General features: G+C 60.2%; 1 protein-coding gene across 1 annotated transcript in view; it reads left to right on the forward strand.

The window, feature by feature from the left end:
- Positions 1-2,802: 2,802 nt before the first annotated feature.
- SIM2 (SIM bHLH transcription factor 2) overlaps positions 2,803-12,501 on the forward strand; it is a 56,760-nt gene continuing 47,061 nt past the window's right edge. The window contains exon 1 of the mRNA XM_064279453.1: positions 2,803-3,537. Coding sequence (XP_064135523.1) covers positions 3,363-3,537 — 175 coding nt within the window. The 5' untranslated portion in view covers positions 2,803-3,362. The remainder of the gene's footprint in view (positions 3,538-12,501) is intronic.

The following is a 12,501-nucleotide window of genomic DNA, read 5'->3' on the forward strand; positions in this document are numbered from 1 at the left end:
CCCACCAGAAATTCCTCCCTGTGCTGGGAACGAGAGGCTCCAGCAGGTGTGTCCCCTGGTGGCCTACGCAGATGCTCACGATCAACCAGTTAGCACTTGTTTGGTGCCTTTTCGATTTCCGAAGAGCCTCTACTAACTTCGTACTGTCCCGGATAAAGACCTCGACTGTGAGTGGCCATTCTAAAGGGCCCCGGGCTCTCCCTCGGATGGGGAGAGTCCTGGGACCGGCCCAACCAGCCGCGGGGTTCTTCCTGCACTAATCCGCGCAGATGTTGCTATCCTTCCCACCCGGGAAACCTCGAGGCCCGAGCCCAAGTACTTTCCTTACTTTGAGGGTTGCTGTCAGGGACCACAGACCACAACTGGGTGTGTGTGGGGGGTGGGGGGTGGGTGTGGGTGAGTGTGGGTGTGAGTGTGTTGGGAGTATACAGTGCCCGCTCAGGCGTCTGCTCCGGCAGGCTTTGAGCCTCGAAGTGCCATACAACCGCACATCTGATTTTCAAAAACTATCATGGTCTTTCTCCAAACCACGCGATTCGAACTTGTCTTGTGGATGTGAGAACAGTGGCTGCCACTGTGAAGACCACGCAGCGAGATCTCAAGGGCGCTTTCCTGTAAAATCAGGGCAATTTGGTTTGAAGAAAGTTTCCGTGCTTGTTACTTGTCGGGTTTCTCCCACTTCCACTTAGCCATGTTTCTGCGATCTGGATAATCCCCTTCAAGTCCGGGAGGAATTCTCCGGGGTCCATAACTGAGGGTCGGAAATCGTGGGGGTGAGGGAAGCATTAAATCCTCCCGAAGCCCGGGAGATGCCGAATGCGCTCGGGTGCGGCTGCTGGAAGCTGCGAAGGGGTCCGGTCCGCAGACTCTTCTGCTTTGCAGCTCCTTCTCTGGGAGGCCCCGAGTCGGGAATAGTTGGTACAGTCTGGCGCCAGACTCCGGACGGGGAAGCGGGTTCAGCGCGCCGGGGTTTGGCACCGCGTACCTACGCGTACCTACACTGCCCGGACCCTCTGCGCGCACTGCTGGAAACAGGAAAGCATGCCTGGATCCGAAATGCCCAAGCAACGTGCGGGTTTCTCGGTGCGCCTGGCGTGCGGTGCACACGCCCCGAGGGCCACCGACCCCGCGGCCCGTTCCGGTGCACAAGCCCAAGGAGCCGAGGCCAGCGGCTCTGGGCTTCAGCCGGGTGCGCGGCATAGGCGGGACCCAAGCCCGGGTCTTCCCACCCCGTACCGCCGCTGAATGAGCCTACGCCGCCTCGAATGCCTTCGAACTTCTGACCTTCAAAGAGGCCCCTGGTAAAGGTCGGGAGTGGTAGCTGCAGGCGCAGAGCACGGGAAGCGAGGACCTGGCCTTCGTAGCGTGGAGAAGGGAAGCAGGAGCCGGGTTGCTGCTGTGCGGTGCATGCACTGGGTCGGGGGAGAAAATGCTGGCACCAAGAAACGAGGTCACCGCGCCGGGCAGGATTCGCAGCCCCAGCGCCCGTCCCCGTGTTGACCTCCGCGTCAGGGCTCACAGACCTGGGTACACTGCTGAGAGAACCCCAGGTCCCAGACGCCGGAAGGAGCTGCCCTGCGTACTCGCTGCATCTGCACTCCGACCCGGAGCCCCAGCAAGCTGGCGCCAGCCCCGCGAATGCGTCTGCACTTGGCTGGGGATTCAGATTCTCGCAACCTTGGGGGTTTGTGCGACCGCCGCGGCCTCCAGGGGCGTGTTGGGGACGTAGGTGGTGCACCTCTGCGGGGGCTGCAGGCGCGCAGGTGGCCAGGAGGACCCTACGGTCCAGTGCGGCCCTGACAGCCAGGACATCTCCAGCTACGCCTGTCTTCTCCACTGTCTTCTGCCCCATCCCCTTGGCTGCTATCGCCACTCGCCGGGTGACCCTCGCTTGGCGACTCTCGCCATGAAGCACCCGTTCAGCAGCTACGCCTCGAAACGCCCGCTGCGCTGAGTAGGGTCGGGTGGCAGCTCCCAGCTGCCGTAGTGGGGGCCGGCGGGGGGGGGGGACTATTTTGCCCTGTCCAGCTGCTGCCCAAGGCAAGGCCTCGCCGCTGGGGCTCGGCTCGCCGGCCCCCTCCCTCCCTCGGGCTCGGGCTAGCGCGTCCCTCTGGCCACCGGCTCCTCCAGGGAAGGCGCAGCTCTCCTTTCGCCCTCGCATGTTGAGGCGATAAAGGGCAGAAGGGTCACTTCCCAGCCTCTCCCGCAATTTCCCTGGGGGCAGTTTGGTTGGGTGTGCTTCCCTTCCGGCGTTCCCCCTTTCCGCTCTTGGACCTGAGAGGAGAGGAAGGTGAGGAGCGAGCCAGGCAAACAACTCGCTCGGGGCTCGAAAGACTAGGTCCTCGGGCCAGGCGCTCTGTCTGGGGGTCGCGCCGCCACCTCTCGGCTGCGCCTGTCGGTGACCCGCCTGGGAACCACAGAGGCGCCGTTAGCACCCCTCCCTCCTTCCCTCTCTCCTATCCTCCCTCCTCCCTCGCCCCTCCCTGCCGCCGGTCCCAGCCTTCAGCCCCCGCCGCCAGCCGGCAGCAAAGGGTCCCCGCGGTGTGCCGCGTGCACTCACCGCGACTTTCCTGAGCCCGGGAACGCTCGGGTCTCTCCAGGGAGAGTCTCTGGAGGCCGCAACGCGGAGGCGAGCCTGTGACTCCCGGGCTGCGGAGGGGTCCGGGGACAAGACCCTCCGCCACCACCCCTGCCCCGGTCGCGGTCCCTCCCCCCCCCGCCCACACCCCCGCCCGGGCCGAGCTGCTGAGGGCTCCGCCCGCAGGCTGCTCTGCCATAAACAAACGCTGCCAGGACGCACGTGGACGGCGGAGCAGCAGCGCCTCGGACTGATCCCGGCTCCCGGCGCTGCGTTGCAGGCGCAGGGAGCGGCTAGGGAGGGCTGGAGAGCGCGCCCGGCCGGGCCCCGCCGCCGCCCCAGCTCCTCACGCCCCTCCCGCTCCATGGCTCCGCGGCCGCCGCCGACCTCGCCGCACTCCAGCCGGGAGGGGCCTCGCGGCTGCGGGTGCAAACCCCCGGTGAAGGACTAAGCGGCACCACCGCCTCCTCGCCGCCACCCCCACCCCCAACCAAAGCTGAGCGGAGGAAAGGGCGAGCACCAGAGCCAGCAGGGGCTCCTCGCGCCGCGGGCAGTCCAGCCCGGAGGAGGCTGCGCCCGAGACGGCGGCGAGGAGCGCGGGGCCAGCGGCTGCTGAGCGGCCTCCGCGCCCCGGCCAGCCCCAAGCACCTGCCCGAGCCCAGCACCCTGCTCACCTGGCCCCGGAGGCCCCTCCCAGTCCCCGCAGTCCCAGCCGCCGCAGCCTGAGCGGGGCTCCGCGGGCCTCCAGCGCGGCCGGGTCTAATATGCCCGGAGCCAAGGCGCGATGAAGGAGAAGTCCAAGAATGCGGCCAAGACCAGGAGGGAGAAGGAAAATGGCGAGTTTTACGAGCTGGCCAAGCTGCTCCCGCTGCCGTCGGCCATCACCTCGCAGCTGGACAAGGCGTCCATCATACGGCTCACCACCAGCTACCTGAAAATGCGCGCCGTCTTCCCCGAAGGTGAGGCCGCAGGTGGGGCGGCCGGGATAACTGGGGAGCCCAGCGGCCGCGGCCGAGCGCTAAACCCGAGCCAGCCCCTCCGGGCCGCTGCGGTCTCCGGGCGAGGGTGTCGCGGGGAGACTTAGAGAAAGGGACCAGGGCCGAGGCGGCCCAAGCGACCAGACCCGCCTAGGGCTGAGCGGGGCGAACCTGGAGTTGTTTAAGTGGCAGTCGGTTCCCAAGCCGACATGCCAGTCCATTCTGGTTTTGTTCACATTCCTTCCTTTTTTGCTTCTTTCCTCCTTTTCTTTCTTTTTCTATATCCTCCTTTCTTGTCCCCTTTTTCCCTCCTTGGATCCTTCTTCCTTTGTTATTTTATTTCGTCATTTTTTCAACTCCTTTTATTTTTCCTTCCTTCCTTCCCTCACGTGTTTCTCTTTTGGTGGAAGAGAATGGAGTACGCCTTCAACAGAGGTGAAGTGCACTTTCAGCCAGCGCTGGAGGGCTGGAAGCAAGCGGGGTGCATGGGGAGGCCTGGCGGTGGAGCCAAACACTTGGAAGGGCCGGGTCACAGCCTCAGGCCTCCCGGACCACCTCTTCTCTGCTAGCTTCCTTGGGCTGTGGTACGGGAGGTCAGGATAGGAGAAACTGGATGGGAGAGACAAGATCTGCAGGAGAAAGAAGGAGGCAATTATTTCGAAAATGGCAGGTGGGCCTGAGCTTGGTCATTCTTTTCTGGGTTGGAAGTATAAACCCAGAGTAGGTGTCAAGGTGGTGCAGGGTGGCTGAGACGCTCAAGTCCAGCAGACTTGCGATGGTAAGAATTGTTGGCGGGCTGATTGGGTGCTCCAGCCCGCACAGGCCCTGCCAGGCAGCTGCTAATGGTGACCTCCAGGCTGGGCACCACCAAGCAGCAGGCCTCAGAGAGGCCTGGTCACCGCAGCGTTAGTGTTTGGTGCCCTGGTGGTTGTGAGCCGAGCGCCTTCCAGCGCCTCTGTCTCCTGCCCTGGTCGCTGTGGCCTGGCCTGAGGAGTCCTGACACTATGCTGGAAAGCATGCTTAAGGGCCTGATGGGTGCTCAGGACATTCGGGCCCAGGAGCTGTGAGGGCTACCCGGCCTTTGGAGCCTCGAAGCGGGAGTCCTGGTTGGCACACAACTGAGGCTGCAGGGTACTGTACAAACCTTGCAATGCGGGCGACAGGTGTTCTCGGCCGCAGGACGCATCCAGTAATGCCGTCCCGGCCAGGTGAGCTACGCGAACGGTGTAAGTGAATTGGTCCTTTCGCGTCGGCTTCCCTATCCTGTTATTTGTAAGCGTTTCTCGGTCTGGAGCTGCACTTCTCACTGCCTCCTGGGTGGCGTGTAGAGGACCGGCGTGCGAGCGCGGCCTCCAGCCCCTTGGCGGGGCGCGGGGCGTGGAGGAAGGAGGAGCGGAGCGCCGGAGGATCCGGGAACCGAGGGGCCTGGAGCTGCGGCCCGGCCTTGTTAGTGCCTCCCAGTCCTGTCGCTTGCGCGGCCGCGGGCGGCTGTTCTCCCAGTCGCAGGAGCCTGGACCTGCTCAGTGGAGCCGGGCGCCCGTTCTTCCTTCTTCCGTTTTCAAACCCGGATCGGCCGAGCTGCTCCCTGCCCCAGCCCCTTAGCTGCACCGAAAGTTCCATTTCGTAAGCGGTGGCTGGGATTTCCCCGAGCTCTGCAGCCGCTGCGCTCCGCGCTGGTAACTATAAGCCCTCGGCCTCAGGGACCTCTATTTTGTCCACCCAAGGGTGCCTCCTCGGCGGAAAGAAAGGAATGATTCCTCTCCAGCTGCAGTTTCCGTGGAAATTAAACTAGAGTTGCGTTTTACAAGGGCCCAGTCTCCTTCCCACCGGGAAGGAGGGGGAGGGATAATGCGCACGTTAGAAAGTAGGTGTGGAACCCGCTTAGGGCACCAGCGTCCTTTTCTCCTTAACTTCCCCCACCTTAGGAAATAAAAGCGTTCGAAGAAACCGGGAAAGATTAAATGATTGTTGCAGATGATTTCAAATAAGCTAGAAATTAGTTAGAGGGGAGGTCCGCAGAACGAGGGCTGATGGTAAGCAATCTGGTGTTTGGGGTTTTCCAGGACAGCCTGCTGAAAACTGGGAAGTGGCAAACGTGCTGTGTCTGCCGACATTTAAACTGGGCCGTGTGCATTCTCGCTCTGGAAGCTGAGTATCCAGGCGTTTGGGTCCAGAATTGCTTGGCTCGGAGCCGGCTGCGGGAGCGGCCTGGGGCCGGGACCTGGGGCCTCTTGGGCACCAGGCAACACCGCTTTGCTTTGCTGAAGCCTAGTTGAGACGGCGGCTGGGGGCCGGGCTGCGGATCTGTGCCTCTCCTAGGAGTGACCCTCGAGGTTAACAATCCAGGAGGGGTGGGGGTGGGGGTGGGGGTGGGGGCGGGGGCGGCGCTGTTTGGCTGTAGAGGCTTGGAAATGTCCCTGAACCTGTGGGGTCCCAAATGAGGATGGGGGGGCCGGGGCCTGGTGCCCCGCTGTCCTGCAGCTCTGGAGCAGGGGCGCAGGCCTCCAGCAGTGGGCCCGCCGGCCCGGGGCTTGTCCCGGCGCTCAGAGAGGCCTGGGGCCTGAGGCTCTGGGCCGCAGCTGGAGTCGGTCTGGGGCGGAGGAAGGGCTTGTGAAGCCGGGAGCCGGAGGTGGAGAGAGAAGGTGCTTTGAGAAAGACCTCAATTACGTAAAGGAACTTGTTCACAGCTCTGATAGCTCCAAAGGGCTGGGGCGCGGAAGCGGCTCCATAATTGATTTAATCTGTTCTTGGGAGACCCGGGTTTGCGCGGGGGATGCTGCTGCGGAGTCTGGATGGAGCCTGGCAGAGCCGCCCAGGTCAAGGCGGGGGTGAGAGGGAGGTTTTCGGGCCAGAGCAGTCCTGAGCAGGGGCGGGAGCTCCCAGATCTCCTCCAGCTTTTGGCTTTCGGCTGCGAACTGGAGGCACCAAGCAGAGTGGAGGTGCCAAGTGTGGCCTCGCTGGTCTACAGCGCCAGAGCAAGCCGGGTCCCTTGGTAACGAAGGATCTGGAGGCCAGATTAGGACTTTGCGAGTCAGAAAATGAATAGCACGATCCAAAAGGACCACAGGAATCCCCAAAGTAATCCTTCACACCCCGGGATATTGAGGTCAGAGAGGAAACGGGCCTTTCCCAAGGTCTCGCAGCAAGGGCAAGGGCACGGCGTCCCTGTGGTGGCCGGCCGGGCTAAGCCGGTCCTCCTCCTACTGCGCGCGGAGAGGACGCGGGCCCTCGGTTCCTTTCATCCTTGACAGCCGGGGTTGGAAGGAGAGAGAGCGAACTCGAAGGCTGCTCAGACCGGCTCCACCGGCTTGGGTAGACAGAGGCAACCGGAGCCCAGGGGGACAGCCTACTCGGAGGCCAGTCCACGGGCTTTTGGTGCCCTTGTAATTTTTATAGTCGGATTCAGGAGCCCTCTCTTATCCTGCCTCACTGGACCTCGGTCTCCTGATCTGTAAAATGGGCCTGTTGGCAACTATCTCACAGCACAGGGTTTCTGGGACCAAGTCTGAGGACGCGCAATCGCAACTATGCGGTACAGTTGGAAACCTAATGTGTTGTTCTTATTCCAGCTGTTCCTTTGAGCTCCCCAGAGGCAGCGCAAATGGAGGGCCGGGGGAACTGTCACTTGGTTGGTGGGCCTCTGGGACTCCCAGCCTGAGCTGGAAGACCTGCTGCTTTCCGGGCCGCGGCGACGTTTCACCCTTTCAACGGCTGACTACCAAGCGGGCGGGGGAAAAGGGAGGTGTGGAGTAAGGCCGCTTTGGATGGCGACTTCGGGACTGAAAACCTTGATGGGTTTCAGGTGCTGGCTGAGAAGGCTGTGTAGACGCACGGCTTGGGGGAGCGTTGGGGCTGTAAGGTCTGTCGCCCATTCTCGTGGCCTCCTGACTCTCAAGGTAGAGATGGCTGGGTGGGGTTTGGAAGCCGCAGAAGCACCTGAGGCGGGCGAACTCTGCTCCCTGGACTCGGCTGCGCGGTGACTAAGCGCGGAAGGACGCAGGGCTGGTTCCACACGTCGGGGCCTGACCACCGGCCTCAAGCGGCAGAACTCAGAGTTAGGGAAGCCCCATGGCCAGCCTCGACGGTTCCGGCTTCCCCAGAAACCCCAGATTCACACGCTAGGCGGTGGGACTGGGAGTGGCGTTCCCTCTGGGCCCCGGCGCACTGACAATTGACACAAGTGACTGGCCTAAGGTCCCAGCTCGCCAATGGAGTTGGAAACGGAGGCTGACTAGCAAGGGAAGAACAGAGCCTTTCCCCTTTCCCAGATCCGGAAGACTCAAGACCAGCCCATGAGAAAGAGGAGAAGGGACCGCGACACTTATTTGGACAGTTTACTTAGAAAACTTCATCCACACACTTCAAAACAAAGCAGAGTTTGAGGCCTCAATTATTCCAGTGGCCAGAATTTCCCTCTGGGTTTAGAGTCAGCTGCTGGAGGGCACCTCAACACGCTCACGTACAGACACACACACCTGAGCGCCTAGAGTGGGAAGGGACTCGGATAGGAATTGCCGTCCAGAATCGAAGCGCTTGGATTTAGAAGGTTTGGTGAGGAGAAGTGCGCCTAAACTGACATGGGTCACAGACCTGAGGCCTTTCTCTACTGCACCCCAAAATAATGTAGATTTCAAAAATATGTTTTTTTTTTAAACTTTGTTTAAATGTAGTTTTTTACAACTCCATCATTATCTGAGTTCTCCTATCTATTTTGAAGCTGCCAGTCCATGCACCCGGGTCCGGGAGGGAAAGCCCATAGCTGGAGCAGCAAGTTATGGGTTGTGGTGAGGGAAACCCTCACCCTCGGCGGTTGAAGGTGAGGAACCAGAGTGTGTGTGTGCTGCCGACTCAAATCCCTCCACTCCACCCCACCCTTCCACACCCTGCCAAAACCGAGGGCCGGCCCCAGGGCCACTCCGTGGTGCAGTAAGGAAGCCCGGCCCTAGGCTGCTCCAGGCTGGGCCGGGCGATACGCACTCCTTGGTGCCAGTGGGGCCCGGGCCCCACCCCATTCCATAGTTCCAAGGTCTGAGCATTCGGTGCTGGTGGGTGTGGGGCCCTCCGTCTGTTGTCTGAGGTGTTCAACACAGGCCGGCATCCTAGCAAGGTCTGGTTCAAGCCTCCTCACTCGCCCCTCTGACTGCAGGAAGCCCTCTTGGGGTGTCCCCACTTAGCACCCCCTTCACTGCAGTGTGACCGTTAATTTGGGAAAGAGCACAAAGGGTGGGCCTTCCAGGGACCCGGGAGGGAATGGGAGGATTCCGGGGGCTGAGAAGAGGTGAAGCGCAGGGAGAGGCCCAGATGGTGGAGGCCGTGACAATTTACCAGGGTTTCAAGGGGAAGCTTATTGGAGAGTAAAACTCTATGGACTCTCCTTTACCAGCTGGTAGGACCCCTGGCTCCCCCAACACACCTTCACACGGGTTCACAATGCTCGGAACCCCCGGACTGAAGCCCCCTGACCCGTTGCCCCAGCCGGTGGTAGCGCTCTGAATTCCCACTTGTAAATGCCGCCCCGGGGAAGCGCGTTAGATGCTGGATGGGCGGAGGGCGCCGAAGTCCCTTTGGGTGCCTCAGTGGAGGAGGAAAGGAAGAGCGGGTGGGGAGTGGACAGACTGTCATCCCTCCCCTCCCCCCCACACACACCCTTCTTGACTTTTGAGCAGTTTGAAATCAGTGTGATCCTGTGTCCTCAGATGGCCCAGTATGCGCAGGACAATACACTCCCCAGTGACTGGCGAGGGGCTGATAATTGGTGGAAGAGAGCTAGGGGGAAGGCTGGAGGGGGAAAGGAGGGCAGCAGCTTAGCCAGGCCTTACTCTGGGCTGGACTCCCTGCTTAGGGTTTTCAAGGCTGTGACCTTTTGGAAGCAGTTTGCCAGACCTTTCTTCTGAAGCACCCCTGGGTGCGTTCAGCACTTAACCATCAGGACCATCCAGAGACTCCATGTAGTCCTACAGCAACTCCATACCATTTTAGAGGTGAGGAAATAAAGGGCTAGAGGTTGTGGCACTTTCTGAAGATCAGACAGCCCCGACTGACACAGCTGGGGAAGGAGGAGAAAAAGCCACTGCGGGCTGGGTGGAGGTCTAGACCTGCCTGGGATTTTTCACAGCCCCACATTCAGTTTTCTCAGTGCAGGGGCGCAGAGCCAAGCGCTTCTCTGTATTTAATCCCGTTTAATTTTAGCAAGATCCCTGTGAGAGCTTTTTGTCACCGTTTTAGATACCCAGTGTTGCTCCTCTGGGAAGTAAGAGGACATCTGTCAGCCCCAGGTGTTCTTGTGGAATTCCAGGCCCTTTCTCCAGGCTGGACCCACAGGTGACGGCTGCAGCAAGTCCTGCTCCTGCGTTCATAGCAAGGAGGGAAACGGGCTGCCTCCTGCAAGTCTCAACTGGCTTGTCCCCTCCTCTGAGAAAGGCCCCAACCTCACAGTGAGGGAGCCCCTCCCTCCATCTTCTCACCTATGCTCCCAAATCATCTTATTTGTTTGGTCCCTTGTTTACGGTCTGTGACCTGCTTCTGGAGGGAGAGGCTCCAGCGGGTACCCGCAGGATCTGGCTGGGGGCCCTAGCACAGTGGTTACTATTGAGCTGCTTGTTGACTGAGCGCCCAGCAAGGAGGTATCCCATTTACCCGCGGCAGCAGCTTCCGGTGCGGGAGAGCCCCACAGGGTTTAAATCGGAATTCGAGCAGAGTGTGGGTACCTAGTTGCAGGGAGGCAGAGGACCGAAGGGGCGCTTCACAGCTGACCGGGCAAAGATCGGGTGTGTGGGCTGTGTGGGCTTTGCCTGTGCTCTGGCAGTCGTTTCTTGCCTCTCCTCCCCCACTCTCCTCCACCCGGCCCTCTCTGACACCCAGGAGCTCAGGGTCCTGGGCTGGTCCTGTGTGGCTGCAAGTAGGGTGAGGGAGGCCCTGACCCCAGGGCCAGGAAACCACAGGCCGGACTTGGGACCCCCAGCTGCTCCCAGGATCTGATAAAACAAGCCACCAACAGCTGATCACCTTGGAAAAGCTTGGGCCCCTGTTTTTACACCCACCCATCAGTTTTCAACTCAAGCCCTTTGTGTCCCACAGATGAAGTCCAGGTGCCCAGTGCCTCAGTCTTTCAGGGGTGTAAATTACAGTCCCAGGACGATTTTTTTTTCTTTACAAACCTTGCCGTATTTAGTCTCTGCATTCAGCCCAAAATAGACTTCAATGGGCCACGTGAAAAGGCCTCACCCACAGTGAATTCTAAAGGAAGAGCTGGCAGTGCTACAGATCTGGGTGAGGTGAGGCGGAAAGGGGTGCTGGGAGGAAAGGCCCCCACAATACGCGGCCCGCCCCCTTCCACCAGATCCAAAGGGGCATTTGGACTAAATCTCCAGCTGCTAAGTGGAAGCATCAGGAAATTTTAGAAAAAAAAAAATATATGTAAGAGAACAGGCTGTTTTGAAATATCTGAGTATTTGAATTATCCAAAAAATGCATCGTGTATCCAATACACTTTACATGTGAAACCAGGGTTTTCAGACAAGGCTTTCAGGAGAGCCTGGCTGGGGTCTGGTCTGTGGCTCATTCCCAAGGCTCCCAGAATCACACAGGTGGTGGACCCTGCAAGATGCTGAGGCCCGGAGGCCAGTCTGCTCACCTTCCACAGGGAGCTGGGGAGGGCACCCAAGCTTCCCAGGGCAAACCTGGGAGGAATCTGGGAGGTGGGAAGGGGAGGACAGACACCAGGGCTCTGTCCATTTTCAGAAATTGGAACTCCTGGGTCCTTATTAAAATCTTTCTCCACTCAAACCCTGGGCAGATTTCCGAGGCTTTTAAGTCTTGGTTCTTTCCATTTATGGTTATGTGGGGTAAAAATGGCCACGGCCCCGTTGGGTGGCCTGGGTGTCCCAGAGATGAAGGCCTGAGCAGAAGTGCAAATGGCACCTTGCCATGACCACCGTGGGGAACATGGAGAATGATTTCTTAGGGTTAAAGAGGCACTCCCACTCAGTGGTGGAGGCTGGAGGGAGCCACGAATAATAAATTGGGATCATATTTGGAGGATGACTATTTAGAAATTAGCTATCTTCCTGTTGGCTTCCAGTTAAGGGGAAACAAGGCAAAACCCCTAATGCCTGGAGCCTAGGAGGAAAATTAAAGGTCATCCTGGTTTTAGTTGCCAATTTGCGGCGCAGGTCTCTAAACGCCTCTGCGGTGTTGCCTGTAGGGATCGTAGGGGAGATTCAAGTTAAGTGCGCAGCTCCCAGCGACTCTCTGGGAGCTCGCCCACAACCTCCCGCTTGGAGGGGCTTTGCGGACCAAGGAATGGTCTCTGGTTTAAACGCGGCTGGGCGAGCTCCCCCGACCATGCTAGTCCCGCCCTGCGTCCCAGGCCTGTAGTTTCTGGGGCGGGGGGCGGGGGGCGAGCCAATGGCCCCACAGCTCACCCTGCAGGGATCGCGGCCCGGAGTGTGCGCCACGCAAGCGACGGGCCCGGAGCTTGGGAGAGTATTGTCCCCGCAGAGCGTTGCGGAGGAGGGCGGGGCACAGGCCGAGATGGCGATCCCCAGCCTCTGCCACCTCTCGCAGAGGCCGCGGCGCTAAATGAAGCGTCTGCGTGGGAGGACTCCGGGGAGCGGCTGGGGTTGTCCCAGCTGACGCTTAGCACCGCAGCCTCAACCGCTTTCCCTCTTGCTCTCGAGAGTTCAGAGAGAAGCCTGGGGTCTCTCGGGTCACTGCCGCTGGGACAAGGGTGTAGGGAGAGGGCGCAAGTGCTGGGCAGTGTTGTCCTGACCCCAGCGCATTTTCTGCGACTTTGGCGGCCTTTGCGAGGTGGTGGGAAAGAGCAGAAGGTCTTAGGCGTGGCAGTTAAGAAGCAGAGGGACGGGGGACCCCAATTATGTGACAACAAGCACCTCTCAGGTACCGTCGAGTTGTGCACATGGCTCTGGCGGACCTGTAGCGCATTCC

This window comes from Loxodonta africana, chromosome 2 (genome assembly GCF_030014295.1).
Source record: "Loxodonta africana isolate mLoxAfr1 chromosome 2, mLoxAfr1.hap2, whole genome shotgun sequence".
NCBI lineage: Eukaryota > Metazoa > Chordata > Mammalia > Proboscidea > Elephantidae > Loxodonta > Loxodonta africana.